The sequence below is a fragment of the Pleurodeles waltl genome, chromosome 4_1, assembly GCF_031143425.1.
Source record: "Pleurodeles waltl isolate 20211129_DDA chromosome 4_1, aPleWal1.hap1.20221129, whole genome shotgun sequence".
Classification (NCBI taxonomy): domain Eukaryota; kingdom Metazoa; phylum Chordata; class Amphibia; order Caudata; family Salamandridae; genus Pleurodeles; species Pleurodeles waltl.
In genome coordinates this window covers 26,909,749-26,933,727 of record NC_090442.1, presented here as the reverse complement: position 1 = coordinate 26,933,727, position 23,979 = coordinate 26,909,749, and the positions used below count along the sequence as shown (strand labels likewise).

The following is a 23,979-nucleotide window of genomic DNA, read 5'->3' as shown; positions in this document are numbered from 1 at the left end:
AGCCCTTGGTCCAGCCCAGTGGTCTTGGTACCCAAACCTGCTGCATCTAGTGCCACACCAGGACTTCGGTTCTGTGTGGACTACCGGGTGCTCAGTGCCGTCACCAAAACAGACACCCACCCCTTCCCAGAGCTGATGAGCTCACAGATCGGTTGGGGGCAGCCAAGTTCCTCAGCACATTTGATTTAACGTCTGGGTACTGGCAGATTGCTTTAACCGAGGGGGCCAAGGAGAGGTCAGCATTCTCAACAACAGAGGGGCACTTCCAGTTCCCGGTCAGGCCCTTCCAGAGGCTGGTCAATCAGGTCCTGGCTGGGCTTGAAAACTTCAGTGCCGCCTACCTTAACGACATTGTTGTTTTCAGCTCAAGTTGGAAGGACCACTTGCACCACCTCTGGGAAATGTTGAAGGCGCTGCAAGCTGCAGGCCTCACTATCAAGGCCAGTAAGTGCCAGATAGGGCAGGGGTCGGTGGTGTACTTAGGACACCAGGTTGAAAGTGTCCAGGAGGCACCCCTACAACCCAAAATGTATGCCATTCGGGCTTTGGCACCCCCCCAAGAACCAGATAGAGGTGAGAGCCTTCTTAGGCCTCACCGGGTACTACAGAAGGTTTGTCAAGGAATATGGCACCAGTGTTGCCCCCTTGACAGAGCTGACTTCTAAGCAGCAGCCTAGACAGGTGATCTGAACTGAGGCATGCCAGACCCCGTTTGACACCCTGAAGGAGGCCATGTGAACAGCGCCCGTCCTCCAGCCTCTAACTTCTCCAAGGAGTTTGTGGTACAGACAGATGCTTCTGCGCATGGTGTGGAAGCAGTACTTTCACTCTCTAGACCAGCCTGCAGTCTTCCTTAGCAGGAGACTACTCCCCAGGGAACAGAAGTGGAGTGCAATTGAAAGGGAAGCTTTTGCTGTGGTCTGGGCACTGAAGAAGCTAAGACCCTACTTGTTTGGGTTTCACTTCCGCGTTCAGACCGACCACAGGTCCACAGGCCCCTCAGATGGATAATGCAGATGAGGGGTGAGAACCCAAAACTGCTGAGGTGGTCCATTTCCCTACAGGGGATGGACTTTACGGTGGAACACCGCCCTGGCACAGAACACGCCAACACTGATAGTGTGTCCATGTTCTTCTGCCTTAGTGACGAGGACTCCCCAGGGGTTGAGTAGTTCCCCCTACTCTCAGCTGGAGGGACATGTGTTTGACCTGGCAGCTTTTTGGCGGTCTCCCCTGTCTTTTTGCCTTCTGACCTCCTGGTTTTATGGTGTACTGGACTCTGTTTTTGCTGGTTTATTGTCTCTGCGCACTGTACCAATGCTAATCAGTGGTAAAGTGCAAGTGCTCCCCATATAAGTTGTACTGTGGATTTGGTACTAATAAGTCCCTAGTGAAGTGCACTAGAGGTGCCCAGGGCCTGTAAATCAAATGCTACTAGTGGGCCTGCAGCACTGGTTGTGCCACCCACTTTGGTTGCCCTGTAAACATGGCTCAGACCTGCCACTGCAGTGTCTGTGTTTGCCGTTTTCAACTGCTAATTCGACTTGGCAAGTGTACCCACTTGCCAGGCCTAAACCTTCCCTTTTACTACATGTAAGACACCCCTAAGGTAGGCCGTAGGCCCAGTGCATGGGCAGTGCAGGGGCCTCTGACACCCCCATTCCGCCAAACTTTCCATGGCGGGCCGACCGTCATGAAAAGGCTGGCAGAATGGAGACTCGTAATCCCCCGGGCGGTGCTGCATGCCACCCTGGTGGATTACGACCAGCGGGACCGCCAGGCTGCCGACTGGCAGCAACCTAGTGGTGTCAGTGGTCCGACTGTGGCGGCTCCGCCACGGTCTTAATGTGACTGCCGGACTTGCACGAGCGTGGAGGTCTGACCACCACCGCGGGCCTGGCAGTCCTAGGACCACAATCAATCAATCAATCAGGAATTTGTAAAGTACACTACTCACCCGTAAGGCGCTGAGGGGGGTGGGGGGGGGGGGTGCTGCTACTTCTCGAACAGCTAGGTCTTGAGAAGTTTCCTGAAGGTAAGGAGGTCTTTGGTCTGACGCAGGTGGGTAGGAAGAGTGTTCCACGTTTTGGCGGTGAGGTGCGAGAATGATCTACCACCGGTTGTAGTTCTGCCGACACTTGGGACGGTTGTGAGGGCAAGGTCGGCGGAGCAGAGATGTCGGGTCGGGTATGACCGCTAGGGTCATAATGAGGGCCATTGTGTCTAATAAAAAACTGAAGGGGCCTAACAATTAGTTAACCTTGTTGAGCTTTAACTATCACAGTTACCCTATTTTTCCAGTTTGTAAGAAAAATTAATTGATGTACTCCTTGGAGAGAACCATAGGCCTGCTTTTTGATTCCTGAGCTTCTGAATGTACTGTATGATCTTCACAGTCTCATTAAACTTTGATACAATCATCACTTATTAGATGAAATTACCAAAACTCTTTTAAAATATGTTAACATTTTAAAGAAACCACAATCAAAGCATCAATGTAAAAACAAAGTAGAGCGTAAGAAGGAAAGTATATAATCTGCCCATCTTGGAAGTCATTAGACTCCGTCTGGAATGAATGTAAATGGCTGGAACTCTTCATCATTATACAGCAAAGAAACAAGAAAAGGCTTTAGGAGACAGTAAATACTAGAGATTGAAATATTTAAACTATAAAAACATTTCATGTAAAACCACATACTTGGGTAAACTGATTGACAAAGGTTTTCAATTTGCATTGTTTAGATGTTAATTTCCCTTCACATGTACATGCGCAGGATGTAGAAACTCTTGCACATGCGCACATAGATACTGCTGAAGTCAGAACGGCTCCTGCCCTTACTAGCCATCCGGTAGATCGGTTTCAAGCTTGCCCCAAGGTTTTAGACAAAAGTTTAATTATGTTCCTCAAAAATACTTTCTCTTCAGAACTTATCCTAGATTCTTGGCGTGACTCTTTGATAGATCGATATTTAAAAAGGAAGATCAAAAAGAGATGAAAAACTATGGCCTCGTAGCCCATCTTGGTAGTGATGCTCAAATCTTTACTAAAATTGTATGAACCTAAAGAATGGTTAAAGCCACTTGGATTCTCCCCTTTTCGCAATGACGCACCCGCCACTGACAATATATTGACTTTTGCAGTGCTGCAATGTAAATACACAAAACTCATTAAGGATGAGAAACTGTATACATGCTTTAAAGACTATTTGGCTGTATTCAATAAGGTGCTTGAGTTAAGCTTTGACAGAAACTACACAGCTGAGATATTTCTCGTTCATTGTTAATACTTCTTACAGATCACAATATTGACACCTGGCAACGGGTACGAGTAGGGCTGAACGATCAACTGACCAAACATATTTACTCTATTTGTGGTTTATTCTTGCTTCATGTTTCGGCCTCTATTCTTCTGATTTGTCCAATACTCTGAAAAAAGTTGCACATTCTCTCCGTAGGTGAAGGACAAAGACATAAGAAGGTTAATGTACTGTTTGATAGGTCTTGTGAGTAAGATCAACCGGAAGAGTGTAACAAACTGAATGATTTGACAGATAATTTAACCAAAACTAATACTTTTGTGTTTGGTTCTTGATTTTCTTTTACATTCAAGTGTTTTTTGCAAACTTCATCTTTCATACATACCAGCTCTGATACTTACCCAGCAGTGCCTCGAGCAGGGTGGATCCCTCCAGCCTGACCTCGAGTAGGGTGGATGCCTCCAGCCTGACCTCGAGTAGGGTGGATGCTCCAGCCTGAACTTGAGTAGGGTGGATTTCTTCAGCCTGACCTCAAGTAGGGTGGGCCCTCCAGTCTGAACTTGAGGAGCGTGGATCATTCCCAGCTCTTGACATGTGCTAGTTATTTTGTTGTAGTGACCAGTGTTTTAAGCTGGTAGTTGAACTATTGCTGAGAGAGCTCCTAGAGCTGGGGTGGGAGGTTGGTGGGAGGTAAACAGGACTGGTACAGTGAGTTCTGCACACAAATAATGTAGAGCATTAATTCAGTGTGAGGATCTGAGTGTACTATATAATAGGTCTAGGTAGCCGTATTGTGAAGTCCACTCCCAGGGAGCTTTGGGAAAGAAAAGTTTTGTTTACTTCACCTCTAGTTCAACCCTGGGCAGCTGTGGCAGGGAGCAGTAAGGCACAGTAAACAAACTAAGTGTAAAGCATTTAACCACATGTTATATAGCGAAATAAGAAAATCACACACCAATAGACACAGCAACAATTTATAACAATAGAGTGTATTTTTATTAATTTTTGGAGTCTTTGATCATTAAAATCGTCCAGAATGTTTTGGAGTTACAGATTTTAGAATGTTTAAATACTTTTAAGTGCAACCACAAGCAAGCATTGGCAAACATAAAGTAGGAAAACTTTTGGGAGGTCTGGAAAACTTAGAGTGTTCTGGCCCAGCTTGGGTGACCAAATCCGACAGGGACGAGCACCAGAGGGCCAGAAAGGATACTTTGCAGAGTTGGCTGCCCTCCAGGGCAATTTTTAAATCAAGTTTCCAACTTTGAACACGACCGCCATAGGAAACAACCGAGTATTCCTGATGCTAGATACAGGCAAAGATGCTCACTAGGATGCTCAGTCAGTCAGTCAAATAACTTTATTCGGCAATTGCCATAAAAGTACAAACCAAGACACATTTCCCAATCTATAAATAGTAAAATAAAACTTTAAAACCATTACTGGAAGCACCAGATGAACATCCAATCTGAAACCCCTTGACATACATAGATAAATATACTAGACATGATTAAAAATCACAAAGTCAGAAAAGTACAAATGTTAGCGTTAAAAAGATATACTATACGTACATAAAATATTTAAAAAGGAGTAGGCCTTTTCCTAATGCGTAAAGAAACTGTGACAAAGTCTAATACATGGTGACAAATTTGGATATTAGGCAATCTCTGAAGGTATAGCAGGGCTTCCTTATAATGAATAGGTCTAAAAAGACGTAACGTGGGTAAAATAAAGGCCCCTCTAGGTGCAGCATATAAAGGGCAAAAAAGAAAAAAATGCAAAGTGCTCTGGGTTGATTTGGAGTCACAGGGACAAAGCGGTAAATCCTTTTTCCAGAAACATGGTTCAGGGAAAGCTACCTTAAAATGAATTAGATTAAGTCTAAAAAGTGTTAAAAAGGAAATTATTTTAAAACTTGAAAACCAAGACAAATAGGGTTCAAGGCATGGAACAGTCACAATCCGAGAATAAGAATCAAAAGATTTCAATTTCAGGGAACTATAAAATCTCAGCTCTGATATGTGCTTGGAATAAGTAGACTTCAAAACAGACCTAGAGTTTGTGGTTAATAGATGGGGATCATCAAACATATATCTAAGCCCTAGGTTCTCAAAGGAGTTTTGCAGAAACATAAGCCAGGGAATCCTATTTGAGTATTCCAATTGAAGACAATCAGTGATACAGTCTTGGACCAAACTTGCCATAGGGTTTGACCAACATTTGATCCACAGCAGTAGGGGAGCCATAAAGACCCTGTCCTCCAAAAAGCACTGACCCAGTTCTTCATGGCAGATTATGTTTGCGGTGCATTTTGGAACCAACAATAATCTGCGCAGGAATTTATTTTCTACACTCTGAAGAGACGGTATTTTATTATAGCCCCAGACGCCTGCCCCATAAAGGACTGATGCAGTGCATTTGGAATTATAAAGAGTTTTCAACTGAGCAGGGGGTCTGTGACCTAGTTTATTTGAAAAGCGAAAAATTGCTTCATTGTTCCTTATCAACTGTTGGAGCTTAAAATTAATGTGTGTCTTCCAGGACAAAGAAGAACTCATGTACATGCCTAGATAACAAAATTCTTTGACCTTATTAAGAGTGTGCCCTCCCATAGAAAATAGTTTAGACTTTGTATTGCGTGGGCCACAAGTCATAACAAAAGTCTTTGGGTAATTTACTTTCAGATCCAGATTCAGCATAAAATCGTAAAATACATCCAGTAGTCCCTGTAAACCGTTTGCAGTACGGGCAATTAAAACTGCATCGTCAGCGTATAATAAAACTGGAAGGTATCTCTGACCCATCTTCGGTATGTCCTTTGCATGTTTTAAAAGTGAATCATAGAGCCATTACTAGGATGCTCAATTTGTGGTCCGGTCAGTTGGGGTGTCTCTGTGGTTCTTCAGTCCATGGGTGATGTGGGGGCAAACCTGGTCACGTTGCTCAACGTCCCTCGAAGTCCTTTCTTTTGCAGTAGTTGCACATGTTCTGCTGTACTACTGGGGCAAGACACCGCAGTTGGAGGCAAAACCTTTGGCGGGGGCTTGTCCCCTTGTAATCCAACAAATCTGGTCACTGATAGCTCTCCTGGGTCTAGCAGTCTTTGTTCTATCTCTGATTCCTTTGTCGGTGCGCCCGGGACAGGTAGTAGGGAAACTTCCACAGAGGCTACCAATTTGTCTATTTGGGCCCTTTCAATTCTTGTGTCCCTGATGTCAGTTCAAGGACCAGCCACCTGATCCTTGGAGTCACTGGAGTTGGTGAAGTTTGGAAATCAAGTTTTCCAGAGGTCAAGAGCCACAGGCAGGTTCCCAGCTCACTAAGCCAAAAGTGCAGCAGATGCAGTCCTTTCAGCGGTGCAGCTTCTCTTTGCACAATTGAAAGCCAGCAGGATAAGCCTTCTCCTGTCCTTTCTTCTTTTCCAGTGGTGAACTAAGGGTAAGGATGCCAGGGTTGCCCATTTTATCTCAGAAACATGCCTTTAGAGGACCACGCGATAACTGGCCAATGGGCTATTGGGTCCCCTCCTCTCTGTTGATGCAGTTCCTGTGATGTGTGGCACCATGCTATCCCAGAAGTGCCCCTTCTTTCCCCTTCCAAAATGGCATGACCCTTCCTTGGTTTTGAGGAGCAGGTTACCCACCCTCTGGGTGTGGCTACCGGTGGGCTACATGCCCATATCAAATCTGGTTCTAACCATGGTCTCCCCCTCTTGGCCCTGTCTCCTAAATGTCTGCAGAAACAAAAGGCATACTGCTCAGGAGTGTTGTTCCCAGCAACCCTTCAAAGGTGCTTCGCCTGAAGCTCAACTTTTACGCTAACACCCTTTGCACCCTTCCTGGGGAGGAGGTCACACCTCGCTCCATGGCTAATGCCTTTGTTCCCAGGTAAGGGAGTCATTCACACATCTCCCCAGGCGGCCAGTTTAAATGGCCGTTTTGAGGCCACTATACTAGCTGCAGTGCAGAGTAGCAACTTTCTAAAAGTTGCATAAAATTAATAGTGACATTAAATCTGATCTGACCATCAATCGGATTTAATTTCACCATTAATTTGATGCCTTACTTGACCTGGTTAGGTGGCTCCCTTCAGGAATTAGACGTGTTTAAGGGTAAACCATTTAACCCTGTGTTAGCTAATGGGGCTTCTAATTTTCCCCAGCAAAATGACAATTTGGAAGTGTTGCTGGAAAGATATATAAAAACATATGCTTCATTCACAAATATATTGCTCCCTGCCATATGACTTTGTAGCCCTGCTTTAAAAGAGTCTGACACTGCCCTTTCAAGTATTCAGTGGCACCCCGAAGTGTCTTTCACGATTTGTGCACGCAGTCTGGCACAAACAGTGCTGCGGTCCTGTGTGGACACTCTGCCTTTTATGTCTTGGGTACCATATATTAGGGACTTATAAGTAAGGCAGTGCTTGCCAATTGGGGGGTAGCCAAAGAAACATACTTTTGTATAGGGTTAATCACTGGCACTGAGGTATGGTAAGCAGGCCTCAGTGAACTCTTAAAGTAAAAAAACAAGCAGCATCAGTTCCAAAAAGTGGTGGTGAACATGCAAAAGGATGCATTTCCTTACATTTAGATTTTAGTAATCTGAAAAAGGTGGCATATAGCATTACAAATAATGAATCATATGTTTACTTAAAGCTGAAACTGAGAACACAGGGGCTTGGCAAGACAGGATGGAGTATTGTGACTTAATTATCATGTGATGATGTGTTTTTCTGTTCTCTCTTCTTCCTTTCAGAGGCACTTGAATATCAGAATGGGGAGAAGACCAGCTCCAGGAAAAAAAAGAAAAGTACAGTGTTCACCTGAACCCGTACGAGTCACACTTCCATCTTCTCCTGTCCGTAATGTTTCAGCTTCAAGATCCAAAAATAATGCTGAGAGGAACCATCAGCTGGAGCCGCTATCTGGGAACCTTCCCAATGTGATCCTTTTATCTATGCTAGAGAAGTTGGATGCCAAATTGGATAACTTGCAGAATACCCTAGAGGATTTACCGTCTAGGGTCACTGGGCTTATGGAGCAAATATGGATAGCACGGGGTCAATATCACCTTGACAATGGTAGTGTGTCTTTGGAGGTGGTCAGTCCGGTGACGATTGGAGAATATTCTTTCAGTAGGTCCCCTCCGGTCCCTCTTTCAGTCAGGGCAAGGGAGCAGAACCAATACCTTCAACCTACACCCCCATACGGGTGTGAACCACAGCAGAGCCAGCTCCTCAAGCCCATGTCTCCGGATGGCCGTGAACCACAGCAGAACTGTACTGTCTCCAGGTGGCCTCCCGATATTCCAGTCATCCCAGGTGAGCCAAGCCTTGGTCTTCTGCCAGTGACTGATGATGAACAGGAATCACAGCAGGACCAGTACATACAACTAGTGATCCCAGATGAACACAAACCAGAGGAACACTTGAAGAAGGAACCATTGTATGCAGACAGTTGGGACCCACAACAGAACTTCTTCATGCAGCCATCAATTCACGAAGAGCATGGGCCACAGCAAAACAACTGCAGACAGCCAGTGCTCCCAGATGAGAAGGAACCTGATGAACAAGAGCTGTTGTGGTTTGATCGCGAGGGTCCACAGCAAAACCACTGCATACATCCAGCATTTCAAGAGGACCAGAGTCTACAGCACAACGCATCCCTGCAGCAGGTGCTCTCTGCACATGAACAACATCAGAGCTGCAAGACGGAGCCAATGCACCCTGAAAACCCCGATCAGGAGTATGACCTACAACAACCGTGTACTGATGCGCATGGCCTGTCTGTACGCTCATCATTCTTGGCAGAGAATACTGCTGATAGGGGTGGAGCTGCCACCACAGATCCATCAGAGAGAGGACATATGGAATCAGATGTATTGCTGTCCAAAGACATTCCAGGTATTTATTTTGTAATAAGTGGGTACTAAACTGTGTAGTTCTGAAGAAGGAATTTAACATAAAATACTCCCAAGTGGATGTTTCCAGATTTTTAGTAACACCTGAAGTGGGCTGAATTTGAGTTGTGTGGAGTGGTATCTTTGGGGGCTGTGATTTGGGTGAACCCTCACAATTTATGAATACATCTGAAGTGGTTCTGTACCTGGTATCTCCTCTATTTCCACAATGGAGTTGTTCCATACTCTTCAGAACTAGGCTGAGAATTGGGACTCTGCATATGAAAAACAATGAGCATTCTGGTCCATGCATAATAGTCCACATTACGGTCTCAGGAGCTCTGAGGAATTAGTGGCAGAATCTGGGATTTCACCCCAAGCACCTTCGTACTCCTCGTCCTTTAAGTGTCAGATGCAAGCGAGATGTTAATCACTGAGAGTAAAAGACAGCGTCCTTTTTTCTTGCTAGTGCAAACTAAACATATTAAAGATGGCTCAGGAGGGGAGGGGAGGAAGACCGTGTGTAGAGAAGAAGGTGATGTGTAGGTCAGGCTTGGTCTGTAGTGATGGAATGGATAGGGCAAGGGCCATGGCATCTACAGTGTTTTCTTAAACATTGACTGTTTTACTGTACTTTGTAAGGACATGTGTGTAGAACTGGTGGACCTGCAGGTCAGAGAGAGCCGGTTGTATACTGTTTCTTGTAGAACAACATATCAGTTCAAGGGGGTTTGAACATTAATTAGGGTCTGTGATGCTGTAGTCTGTAGGCTTATGCACACAGTATAAGGTGGTCTGAAGGTCCAGCTTGTTTAGTTGCATTGTAGTATACAGGCATTTGCTAACATTTATTATATCTGAAATGGCACCATTATAATGCCCCTGCTGTGCCTGCAGGTATATATCCCTTTACATTTCTGTCACTTTTTCCCACCACTAAGTCCCCAATATCAGCAATACCAGTAACTCTGCTGCAGGGTGGTTGAAGGTAATGGTGATTTTTCTGAGATATGTGGAATTACTGGGGAAATATGACATCTGCTTACCCCGGTAATTCTAGAGTAGGATGATTTCTGAAGAAATTGTTCGCTCTATGACCATGCCTGTGCGAACAATAGCTTTGCAAATTCACATGCATTTCTTAGAGTCGATTCATATTTTCGCCATCTTTAGATGGCTAATGTATCTTGGCGCCTGTGTAGACTATCCAATGTACATTACGTTGAATGCACTAAATGGTGCAGTACCCTGTGTTAGGATAATCCCAAAGCATAGTCCTCCACTTTGATATCTGCCACCAAAGAACCTCTGATACACTCACTGACTACTCTGTTCATCCTCTCTGCTTGCCCATTACTCTGTGGGTGATAAAGACTAGTAAATTTATGGCTGATAACAGTTCCACCAAAAAACAAAAAACCTCCTTCTCCCTCAAGACAAATTGTATAACTTTATCCAGTACCAATTCACCAAAAACTCACTTTGGCACATACAAACCTCACTTCCAACCACCTTGGTATGTAGTCCACAAGCACAATGGCAAATTTCTGATGCACATAAAGCATCTGAAACAGATCCATAAAAACCAGTGCAATTATCTTGGACTGGCTGCTTGCAACCAACCCAAGTGCTGTTAATTAGATACAAATCAAAAAGGACGCTCAGTGAGGTGCATCACATACGTATCTGATGCATTATAAATTTAATAAAACACTAGCACAAGCACATATATTGGCAATGATAGTTAAACAGTATATATATATACAGTATATATATATATATATATATATATATATATATTTATTTATATATAGAGTGTTTTTATTCAATGATGGTTATAGTTAGAGGTAGATCATAAGCTGGCTACAATAAGTCATGATGCAGTGAATTGAAGTAATTCTGTCACTGAGACTAACAAAGGAGAATCCAGCCTTTCAACCTAGATACTGACCCCAATGGCCAAATTAGTCTCAGAATAATATATAAGCACAAAGTACACTACTAGCTCAATAGTAGTGAAACACACAGAGGGTCATTATGAGTTTGATGGATTGAACATACTCTGCAAGAATGTTTAGAGATCTTTGTAGCCTGACCTTAGTGCAGCTGAACAGTACCAGATTGTCCGCGTAAAGTAGGTGTGTCAATAAGCACCCTCCCAGGTGAGGGGGGTGAACGTTTCCGGAATCCAGAGCAGGTGTTAGGTCTGCCATAAATATATTGGACAGATGAGAGCGAGTAAACAGCTTTGTTTCAGGCCAAGGGTTGTAGAGATTTTCCTTGAAAGCCTTGTGCCATCGCCCATCTTTATCCGTACCCATGTGTCTAAGTATAGAGCAATTATTGCGTTGAGAAGGGGGGCCTGAAGGCCCCATTGTTTAAGCTTGCTCCAGAGCAGATATCTGTTCACTCGATCGAAGGCGGCTTTGAAATCGATGAAGCCAAGATCTAGTTTCCTATGCCGCCATTTACTCTGCTCTACCAGGAGGGAAGTTATTAAGATATTCGTCGTAGTACCCACTCCTTTCCTGAAGCCTGTTTGTTTGATGGGGATGATTTTATATTTTTGAGACCATGTTGTTAGTGCAGCAAGGAGCAGGTAGGCGTAGGTCTTTGCCTCAATGATAATAAGGGCGATTAACCTGTAGTCCCCCGGATTGGCTTTATTGCCACCCTTGAAGATTGTATTGATTATAGAGCCTCGCCAGCTCTCAGGGATGCCTCCTCCTAAACTTGCTTCTAGGTATTAAGGAGGTTAGCACTTCTGAACAAAAGACTGTTTCTTCCCTAAAAATGACTTGTGGAAGGCCATTTGGGCCCGGGGCTCCTTCCCGGTTGGCCTTAAGGAGTGCTCGGTACGTCCTATCAGACGACTGGGTGAGTTTGATCGTCTCCCCATTGTCCAGTGAGATGTTTTCTGTGTTGAGTGTCCATGCTGGCAGTTGCGGGGTGTTACCCTGGGGTTGTGCTTTGCTGTAAAGATTCAAGGTACTTTATTTTTATGACAATATGGCAAAGTATCTCAGAGTGTACCCTCAGTATGAGGATAGCAAATATACACAAGATATATGTACACAATACCAAAATATGCAGTAATAGTATTAGAAAACAGTGCAAACAATGTACAGTTACAATAGGATGCAATGGGGACACTTAGGGATAGGGGCAACACAAACCATATACTCCAAAAGTGGAATGCGAACCACGAATGGACCCCAAACCTATGTGACCTCGTAGAGGGTCGCTGGGACTATTAGAAAATAGTAAGGGTTAGAAAAATAGCCCACCCCAAGACCCTGAAAAGTGAGTGCAAAGTGCACTAAAGTTCCCCAAAGGACAAAGAAGTCGTGATAGGGGAAATCTGCAGGAAAGACACAAACCAGCAATGCAACAACAATGAATTTCCAGTCGAGGGTACCTGTGGAACAAGGGGACCAAGTCCAAAAGTCACAAGCAAGTCGGAGATGGGCTGATGCCCAGGAAATGCCAGCTGTGGGTGCAAAGAAGCTGCTACTGGGCAGTAGAAGCTGAGGATTCTGCAGGAACGACAAGGGCTAGGGACTTCTCCTTTGGAGCATAGATCCCCCACGCCGTGGAGAGTCGTGCAGAAGTGTTTTCCCGCCAAAAGACCGCCAACAAGCCTTGCTAGCTGCAAGTCGTGCGGTTAGCATTTTTGGATGCTGCTGTGGCCCAGGAGGGACCAGGATGTCGCCAATTGTGTCTGGGGACAGAGGGGGCGTCGAGTAAGACAAGGAGTCCCCTCAGAAGCAGGCAGCACCCGCAGAAGTGCCAGAACAGGCACTACAAAGAAGAGTGAAACTGTGCTCACCCGAAGTTGCACAAAGGAGTTCCACGTCGCCGGAGACCAACTTAGAAAGTCGTGCAATGCAGGTTAGAGTGCCGTGGACCCAGGCTTGGCTGTGCACAAAGGATTTCCGCCGGAAGTGCACAGAGGCCGGAGTAGCTGCAACAGTCGCGGTTCCCAGCAATGCAGTCTGGCGTGGGGAGGCAAGGACTTACCTCCACCAAACTTGGACTGAAGAGTCACTGGACTGTGGGAGTCACTTGGACACAGTTGCTGGATTCAAGGGACCTCGCTCATCGTGCTGAGAGGAGACCCAGGGGACCGGTGATGCAGTTCTTTGGTGCCTGCGGTAGCAGGGGGAAGATTCCGTCGACCCACGGGAGATTTCTTCGGAGCTTCTAGTGCAGAGAGGAGGCAGACTACCCCCACAGCATGCACCACCAGGAAAAACAGTCGAGAAGGCGGCAGGATCAGCGTTACAGAGTTGCAGTAGTCGTCTTAGCTACTTTGTTGCAGTTTTGCAGGCTTCCAGCACGGTCAGCAGTCGATTCCTTGGCAGAAGGTGAAGAGAGAGATGCAGAGGAACTCTGATGAGCTCTTGCATTCGTTATCTAAGGAATCCCAAGAGACAGAGACCCTAAATAGCCAGAAAAGAGGGTTTGGCTACCAAGGAGAGAGGATAGGCTAGCAACACCTGAAGGAGCCTATCAGAAGGAGTCTCTGACGTCACCTGATGGCACTGGCCACTCAGAGCAGTCCAGTGTGCCAGCAGCACCTCTGTTTCCAAGATGGCAGAGGTCTGGAGCACACTGGAGGAGCTCTGGACACCTCCCAGGGGAGGTGCAGGTCAGGGGAGTGGTCACTCCCCTTTCCTTTGTCCAGTTTCGCGCCAGAGCAGGGCTAAGGGGTCCCTGAACCGGTGTAGACTGGCTTATGCAGAAATGGGCACCATGTGTGCCCATGAAAGCATTTCCAGAGGCTGGGGGAGGCTACTCCTCCCCTGCCTTCACACCATTTTCCAAAGGGAGAGGGTGTAACACCCTCTCTCAGAGGAAGTCCTTTGTTCTGCCATCCTGGGCCAGGCCTGGCTGGACCCCAGGAGGGCAGAAGCCTGTCTGAGGGGTTGGCAGCAGCAGTAGCTGCAGTGAAACCCCAGGAAAGGCAGTTTGGCAGTACCAGGGTCTGTGCTACAGACCACTGGGATCATGGGATTGTGCCAACTATGCCAGGATGGCATAGAGGGGGCAATTCCATAATCATAGACATGTTACATGGCCATATTCGGAGTTACCATTGTGAAGCTACATATAGGTAGTGACCTATATGTAGTGCACGCGTGTAATGGTGTCCCCGCAGTCACAAAGTCCGGGGAATTGGCCCTGAACAATGTGGGGGCAGTTTGGCTAGTGCCAGGGTGCCCTCACACGAAGTAACTTTGCACCTAACCTTTACCAGGTAAAGGTTAGACATATAGGTGACTTATAAGTTACTTAAGTGCAGTGAAAAATGGCTGTGAAATAACGTGGACGTTATTTCACTCAGGCTGCAGTGGCAGGCCTGTGTAAGAATCGTCAGAGCTCCCTATGGGTGGCAAAAGAAATGCTGCAGCCCATAGGGATCTCCTGGAACCCCAATACCCTGGGTACCTCAGTACCATATACTAGGGAATTATAAGGGTGTTCCAGTAAGCCAATGTAAATTGGTAAAATTGGTCACTAGCCTGTTAGTGACAATTTGAAAGAAATGAGAGAGCATAACCACTGAGGTTCTGATTAGCAGAGCCTCAGTGAGACAGTTAGTCACTACAAAGGTAACACATTCAGGCACACTTATGAGCACTGGGGCCCTGGCTGGCAGGGTCTCAGTGACACATACAACTAAAACAACATATATACAGTGAAAAATGGGGGTAACATGCCAGGCAAGATGGTACTTTCCTACAGAGAGCATATTCTGAATAACTGTGTGTCTGACTTGTTACACCAATATCTAGTGGACACATATCTGACCAAATGGGTCAGAACAAGAGTGAACAGAAACGTTCATACAGGAGGTGACAAGGATGGCAAGAAGAAAGATGGTGAGAAATCCCAGGATAAGCATGGGGATAAGGGTAACCAAAGATCCTTCTTCAAATCCTAAACAGTCTTCAGAGGGTGGGGATAAATCAAATTCTTCCTCTTCTTCACAACATACACACATTAAAAAGCCTTGGTGCTATCTGTGTAAAAATAAAGGCCATTGGCAAGGGGATCAATCCTGTCCAGGTAAACCCCCTGAGCCAACCACCACTAATACATCAAACTCTAGTTCCCCTAGCAGTAGTGGTAATAGTGGTGGGACTGCCGGCAACAGTCAAAGTAAGGGTGTAGTTGGGTTCACTTATGGGTCCATCACAGAAACTGGGGTAGTCAGTCCCAATACAGTTTCTGTCACACCTAGTGGCATTGGCCTTGCCACACTGGCTGCTTGTCCCCTTACAATGGATAAGTACAGGTAGACAGTTTAAATAAATGGTGTTGAGGCCCAGGCCTACAGGGCCACAGGTGCCAGTATCACTTTGGTGACTGAAAACCTAGTGCCTCCTGAACAACACATCATTGGACAATAGTACAAGATTATTGATGTCCATAACTCCACTAAGTTTCTTCCCTTAGCTATAATTCAGCTTAGTTGGGGTGGAGTTACTGGCCCTAAGCAGGTGGTAGTGTCACCTAGCTTACCTGTAGACTGTCTCTTAGGTAATGACCTAGAGACCTCAGGTTGGGCTGAGGTAGAGTTTTATACCCATGCAGCCATGCTGGGTATCCCTGAGGAATTGCTCCCTCTAATTTCTACTGAAATGAAAAAGCAAAGGAGAGAAATTGGCCTGAAAACTCAGGATCCCTCTCCAACAACAGGTAAAAAGGGTATCAAAGTATCCCCTACCCACCCTGCCATTCAGTATAGCATTCCTGTGGTGGGAGAAACCTCTCCTGGGGTGGCACCTGTACCAAGGGAACCATCAGCTGGCACAGCTGTACTCCCTGAGGTGGCAATACCTCTCTGTGGGATCACTAATATTGGTGAGAAAAAGTCCACCACTGTAGTTAACATAGAGCATCCCTCCAACCCTCCCAGAGAAACTTTAGTGCAGCAACCCTGCACTAACTCAAAACACTTAGGACAGCACCCCTGCCCTAGTGTGGATCTCATATGACAGCATCCCTGCACTGCTCCAAAACAGGAGAAACAGCATCCCTGTTCTCTGTTACTGCCATATGGACAACGTTTTTGCCCAGCTATGGCTTTACTGAGACAGCATCCCTGTCTGGCATTCTCATACCTAGAAATAGGTCTAGTGGACAATTCCCACTGTTCTAAACTAAAACATACTGATAGGAACTCTGAAAATGTATCTTCACATTGTTGGTTAGCTAAAAAACTTCAAACAGGGTGGTTTACATCCCCACAGGGAAGTAACCATATAGTGGATGATAAAGGGAGTAACCAGTCTATTGCAGAGCTACTCTCCACTTATCACCACTTAGATAATAAAGACTCAGCTGGCCAAGGTTAGCCGTATTGTCCTTCGATTGGGGGGGGGGTTGTGTTAGAAAGTAGCCTCTTTTTAGCCTTGTTACCCCCACTTTTGGCCTGTTTGTGATTATATGTCAGGGTGTTTTCACTGTCTCACTGGGATCCCGCTAGCCAGGGCCCAGTGCTCATAGTGAAGACCCTATGTTGTCAGTATGTTTGTTATGTGTCACTGGGACCCTGCTAGCCAGGACCCCAGTGCTCATAAGTTTGTGGCCTATATGTGTTCCCTGTGTGATGCCTAACTGTCTCGCCGAGTCTCTGCTAACCAGAACCTCAGTGGTTATGCTCTCTCTGCTTTCCACATTTGTCACTAACAGGCTAGTGATTAAATTTACCAATTCACATTGGCATACTGGTACACCCATATAATTCCCTAGTATATGGTACTGAGGTACCCAGGGTATTGGGGTTCCAGGAGATCCCTATGGGCTGCAGCATTTCTTTTGCCACCCATAGGGAGCTCTGACAATTCTTACACAGGCCTGCCACTGCAGCCTGTGTGAAATAACGTCCACGTTATTTCACAGCCATTTACCACTGCACTTAAGTAACTTATAAGTCACCTATATGTCTAACCTTCACCTGGTGAAGGTTGGGTGCAAAGTTACTTAGTGTGTGGGCACCCTGGCACTAGCCAAGGTGCCCCCACATCGTTATGGGCAAATTCCCCGGACTTTGTGAGTGTGGGGACACCATTACACGCGTGCACTGTACATAGGTCACTACCTATGTACAGCGTCACAATGGTAACTCCAAACATGGCCATGTAACATGTCTAAGATCATGGTATTGTCACCCCAATGCGATTCTGGCATTGGGGGGGGACAATTCCATGATCCCCCGGGTCTCTAGCACAGAACCCGGGTACTGCCAAACTGCCTTTCCGGGGTCTCCACTGCAGCGGCTGCTGCTGCCAACCCCTCAGACAGGTTTCTGCCCTCCTGGGGTCCAGGCAGCCCTGGCCCAGGAAGGCAGAACAAAGGACTTCCTCTGAGAGAGGGTGTAACAGCCTCTTCCTTTGGAAATAGGTGTGAGGGCTGGGGAGGAGTAGCCTCCCCCAGTCTCTGGAAATACTTTGATGGGCACAGATAGTGCCCATCTCTGCATAAGCCAGTCTACACCGGTTCAGGGATCCCCCAGCCCTGCTCTGGCGCGAAACTGAACAAAGGAAAGGGGAGTGACCACTCCCCTGACCTGCACCTTCCAGGGGAGGTGCCCAGAGCTCCTCCAGTGTGTCCCAGACCTCTGCCATCCTGGAAACAGATGTGTTTGTGGCACCCTGGACTGCTCTGAGTGGCCAGTGCCAGCAGGTGACGTCAGAGGCTCCTTCTGATAGGCTCTTACCTCTCTTGGTAGCCAATCCTCCTTCCTAGGTAGCCAAAGCTCCTTTTCTGGCTATTTAGGGTCTCTGCTTTGGGGAATTCTTCAGATAACGAATGCAAGAGCTTCACCTTCTACCAAAGGATCGACTGCTGACTGCTCAGGACGCCTGCAAAACCGCAACAAAGTAGCAAGACGACTACTAGCAACCTTGTATCGCTTCATCCTACCGGCTTTCTCGACTGTTTCCAGGTGGTGCATGCTCTGGAGGTAGCCTGCCTCCTCCCTGCACCAGGAGCTCTGAAGAAATCTCCTGTGGGTCGACGGAATCTTCCCCCTGCAACCGCAGGCACCAAATGACTGCATTACTGGTCCTCTGGGTCCCCTCTCAGCACGATGAGCGTGGTCCCTGGAACTCAGCAACTCTGTCCAAGTGACTCCCACAGTCCAGTGACTCTTCAGTCCCAGTTTGGTGGAGGTAAGTCCTTGCCTTCCCACGCTAGACTGCATTGCTGGGTACCGCGTGATTTGCAGCTGCTCCGGCTCCTGTGCACTCTTCCAGAATTTCCTTCGTGCACAGCCAAGCCTGGGTCCCCGAAACTGTAACCTGTAGTGCACAACCTTCTGAGTTGTCCTCCGGCGTCATGCGACTCCCTTTTGTGACTTCGCGTGGACTCCGGTTCACTCTTCTTCGAAGTGCCTGTTTGTGAGAAAGTAGCCTCTTTCTAGCCTTGTTACCCCCACGTTTGGCCTGTTTGTGAGTGTATGTCAGGGTGTTTTCACTGTCTCACTGGGTTCCTGCTAGCCAGGGCCCAGTGCTCATAGTGAAAACCCTATGTTTTCAGTATGTTTGTTATGTGTCACTGGGACCCTGCTAGTCAGGACCCCAGTGCTCATAAGTTTGTGGCCTATATTTATGTGTTCCCTGTGTGGTGCCTAACTGTCTCACTGAGGCTCTGCTAACCAGAACCTCAGTGGTTATGCTCTCTCATTTCTTTCAAATTGTCACTAACAGGCTAGTGACCAATTTTACCAATTTACATTGGCTTACTGGAACACCCTTATAATTCCCTAGTATATGGTACTGAGGTACCCAGGGTATTGGGGTTCCAGGAGATCCCTATGGGCTGCAGCATTTCTTTTGCCACCCATAGGGAGCTCTGACAATTCTTACACAGGCCTGCCACTGCAGCCTGAGTGAAATAACGTCCACGTTATTTCACAGCAATTTTACACTGCACTTAAGTAACTTATAAGTCACCTATATGTCTAACCTTTACCTGGTAAAGGTTAGGTGCAAAGTTACTTAGTGTGAGGGCACCCTGGCACTAGCCAAGGTGCCCCCACATTGTTCAGGGCCAATTCCCCAGACTTTGTGAGTGCGGGGACACCATTACACGCGTGCACTACATATAGGTCACTACCTATATGTAGCTTCACAATGGTAACTCCGAATATGGCCATGTAACATGTCTATGATCATGGAATTGCCCCCTCTATACCATCCTGGCATAGTTGGCACAATCCCATGATCCCAGTGGTCTGTAGCACAGACCCTGGTACTGCCAAACTGCCTTTCCTGGGGTTTCACTGCAGCTGCTGATGCTGCCAACCCCTCAGACAGGCTTCTGCCCTCCTGGGGTCCAGCCAGGCCTGGCCCAGGATGGCAGAACAAAGGACTTCCTCTGAGAGAGGGTGTTACACCCTCTCCCTTTGGAAAATGGTGTGAAGGCAGGGGAGGAGTAGCCTCCCCCAGCCTCTGGAAATGCTTTCATGGGCACATTTGGTGCCCATTTCTGCATAAGCCAGTCTACGCCGGTTCAGGGACCCCTTAGCCCTGCTCTGGTGCGAAACTGGACAAAGGAAAGGGGAGTGACCACTCCCCTGACCTGCACCTCCCCTGGGAGGTGCCCAGAGCTCCTCCAGTGTGCTCCAGACCTCTGCCATCTTGGAAACAGAGATGCTGCTGGCACACTGGACTGCTCTGAGTGGCCAGTGCCACCAGGTGACGTCAGAGACTCCTCCTGATAGGCTCCTTCAGGTGTTGCTAGCCTATCCTCTCTCCTAGGTAGCCAAACCCTCTTTTCTGGCTAGTTAGGGTCTCTGTCTCTTGGGATTCCTTAGATAACAAATGCAAGAGCTCATCCGAGTTCCTCTGCATCTCTCTCTTCACCTTCTGCCAAGGAATCGACTGCTGACCGCGCTGGAAGCCTGCAAAACTGCAACATAGTAGCAAAGACGACTACTGCAACTCTGTAACGCTGATCCTGCCGCCTTCTCGACTGTTTTCCTGGTGGTGCATGCTGTGGGGTTAGTCTGCCTCCTCTCTGCACTAGAAGCTCTGAAGAAATCTCCCGTGGGTCGACGGAATCGTCCCCCTGCAACCGCAGGCACCAAAGAACTGCATCACCGGTACCTTGGGTCTCCTCTCAGCACGACGAGCGAGGTCCCTTGAATCCAGCAACTCTGTCCAAGTGACTCCCACAGTCCAGTGACTCTTCAGTCCAAGTTTGGTATAGGTAAGTCCTCGCCACCCCACGCCAGACTGCATTGTTGGAAACACCGACTTTTGCAGCTACTCCGGCCTCCGTGCACTTCCGGCGGAAATCCTTTGTGCACAGTCCAGCCTGGGTCCACGGCACTCTAACCTGCATTGCACGACCTCCTAAGTTGTTATCCGGCGACGTGGGACTCCTTTGTGCGACTTCGGGTGAGCACCATTTCACACATCCTCGTAGTGCCTGTTTCTGGCACTTCTCCGGGTGCTACCTGCTGCTGAGAGGGCTCCTTGTCTTGCTCGACGTCCCCTCTGTCTCCTGACGCAATTTGCGACATCCTGGTCCCTCCTGGGCCACAGCAGCGTCCAAAAATCCTTACCGCACTATTTGCAGCTAGCAAGGCTTGTTGGCGGTCTTTCGGCAGGAAAACACTTCTGTACGACTCGCCGCGGCGTGGGGAATCCGTCCTCCAAAGGGGAAGTCTCTAGCCCTTGTCGTTCCTGCAGAAACCTAAGCTTCTACAGTCCAGTAGCAGCTTCTTTGCACCCGCAGCTGGCATTTCCTGGGCATCTGCCCATCTCCGACTTGCTTGTGACTTTTGGACTTGGTCCCCTTGTTCCACAGGTACCCTCGACTGGAAATCCATCGTTGTTGCATTTTTGGTTTGTGTCTTTCCTGCAGAATTCCCCTATCACGACTTCTATGTCCTTTGGGGAACTTTAGTGCACTTTGCACTCACTTTTCAGGGTCTTGGGGTGGGCTATTTTTCTAACCTTTACTATTTTCTAATAGTCCCAGTGACCCTCTACAAGGTCACATAGGTTTGGGGTCCATTCGTGGTTCGCATTCCACTTTTGGTGTATATGGTTTGTGTTGCCTCTATCCCTATGTGTCTCCATTGCATCCTATTGTAACTATACCTTGTTTGCACTTGTGTTTTCTAAGCCTATTACTGCATATTTTGGTATTGTGTATATATATCTTGTGTATATTTGCTATCCTCATACTGAGGGTACACTCTGAGATACTTTGGCATATTGTCATAAAAATAAAGTACCTTTATTTTTAGTATAACTGTATTGTGTTTTCTTATGATATTGTGCATATGACACTAAGTGGTACTGTAGGGGCTTCACTCGTCTCCTAGTTCAGCCTAAGCTGCTCTGCTAAGCTACCATTATCTATCAGCCTATGCTGCTAGACACCCTATACACTAATAAGGGATAACTGGGCCTGGTGCAAGGTGCAAGTACCCCTTGGTACTCACTACAAGCCAGTCCAGCCTCTTACATTGGTTGTGCAGCGGTGGGATAAGTGCTTTGAGACTACTTACCACTCTTGTCATTGTACTTTTCATAAGAGAAAAATATACAAAACAAGTTCAGTGTATATACACATAACCAAAAAGTTGTGCATTTCCTCTTTTCAATCTTTTCTAAGTGCTGAAAAGTACTTCTAACTTTCTAAAAAGTTCTAAAAAGTTTAAAAAGGTTTTTTTCCAGTCTTTCTAAAAGCTCTGACAAACTTTTTTCTCTTTTTATATCACTTTAACTCTCTCTAAAAATGTCTGGCACAGGCCAAAATGTTGATCTGTCCAAACTTGCATATGATCACCTTATCTGGAAAGGAGCAAGGAGTCTCTGCATAGAGAGAGGTTTGAGTGTAGGGAAGAATCCTTCCTTGGAATTGTTACTTAACATGCTTAGAGAACAGGATAAGGCTAAAAGTGCCCCATCTGTTGAAAAAGTAGCTAATGGTTCCCAATCTGATCCAGGGACTCCCCCAGGAAAAGATTCAGGAAAGAAACTTCCAAGCCTGCCCATTACTAGACAGTCTAGCATAGTTGGTACTGATGTTGAGTCACACCATACAGATAGTGTTGTCTCACATCATAGCAAGAGCATTCATTCTCATCACAGTAGAAATTATGTTTCTGTTAAACAAGCTGTGAGGGTGCCCTCTGTAAGGGACAGGTCTCCTTCTGTCCATTCTCATCATACTTCTGTTTCAAGACATGTCCCTCCCACCCACCCTGATGACAGATTGTTAGAAAGGGAGCTCAATAGATTGAGAGTGGAACAAACCAGACTGAAGCTCAAGAAGCAACAGCTGGATTTGGAGTGACAGACTTTAGAAGTAGAGAAGGAGAGACAGAAACTGGGTTTAGAAACCCATGGTGGCAGCAGCAGTATTCCCCATAGTCATCCTGCAAAAGAGCATGATTCCAGGAATCTGCACAAGATAGTTCCCCCTTATAAGGAGGGGGATGACATTAACAAGTGGTTTGCTGCACTTGAGAGGGCCTGTGCTGTACAGGGTGTCCCTCAAAGGCAGTGGGCTGCTATCCTATGGCTATCATTTAGTGGAAAAGGTAGGGATAGGCTCCTTACTGTGAAAGAAAATGAAGCTAATGATTACAAAGTTCTTAAGAATGCACTCCTGGATGGTTATGGCTTAACCACTGAACAATACAGGATAAAGTTCAGAGAGACCAAAAAGGAGTCTTCACAAGACTGGGTTGATTTCATTGACCATTCAGTGAAGGCTTTGGAGGGGTGGTTACATGGCAGTAAAGTTACTGATTATGACAGCCTGTATAACTTGATCCTGAGAGAGCATATTCTTAATAATTGTGTGTCTGATTTGTTGCACCAGTACTTGGTGGACTCTGATCTGACCTCTCCCCAAGAATTGGGAAAGAAGGCAGACAAATGGGTCAGAACAAGGGTGAACAGAAAAGTTTATACAGGGGGTGACAAAGAGAACAACAAGAAGAAAGATGGTGAAAAATCTCAAGATAAGCATGGGGATAAGGGTAAAACCAAAGATCCCACTTCAAATCTTAAACACTCTTCAGGGGGTGGGGATAAAACTAATTCTTCCTCTTCTTCTCAACCTACACAATTTAAAAAGCCTTGGTGCTTTGTGTGTAAAAACAGAGGCCATAGGCCAGGGAATAAGTCCTGTCCAGGTAAACCCCCTGAGCCTACCACCACTAATACATCAAGCTCTAGTGCCCCTAGCAGTAGTGGTACTAGTGGTGGGACTGCTGGCAACAGTCAAGTTAAGGGTGTAGTTGGGTTCACTTATGGGTCCATAGTAGAAACTGGGGTAGTCAGTCCCAAGACAGTTTCTGTCACACCTAGTGGCATTGGCCTTGCCACACTGGCTGCTTGTCCCCTTACAATGGATAAGTACAGGCAGACAGTTTCAATAAATGGTGTTGAGGCCTTGGCCTACAGGGACACAGGTGCCAGTATCACTTTGGTGACTGAAAACCTAGTGGCTCCTGAACAACACATCATTGGACAACAGTATAAAATTATTGATGTCCATAACTCCACTAAGGTTCTTCCCTTAGCTATAATTCAGTTTAGTTGGGGTGGAGTTACTGGCCCTAAGCAGGTAGTGGTATCACCTAGCTTACCTGTAGACTGTCTCTTAGGTAATGACCTAGAGGCCTCAGGTTGGGCTGATGTAGAGTTTTATGCCCATGCAGCCATGCTGGACATCCCAGAGGAATTGTTCCCTCTCATTTCTACTGAAATGAAAAAGCAAAGGAGAGAAGGCCTGAAAACTCATCAACAGGTAAAAAGGGTATCACAGTATCCCCTAACCAC

General features: G+C 46.6%; 1 protein-coding gene across 1 annotated transcript in view; it reads left to right on the top strand.

Annotated features, from left to right (window-relative positions):
- LOC138286940 (zinc finger protein interacting with ribonucleoprotein K-like) overlaps nt 1–23,979 on the top strand; it is a 50,997-nt gene that overhangs the window by 11,715 nt on the left and 15,303 nt on the right. Inside the window, exon 2 of the mRNA XM_069227316.1 lies at nt 8,015–9,161. Coding sequence (XP_069083417.1) covers nt 8,015–9,161 — 1,147 coding nt within the window. The remainder of the gene's footprint in view (nt 1–8,014; nt 9,162–23,979) is intronic.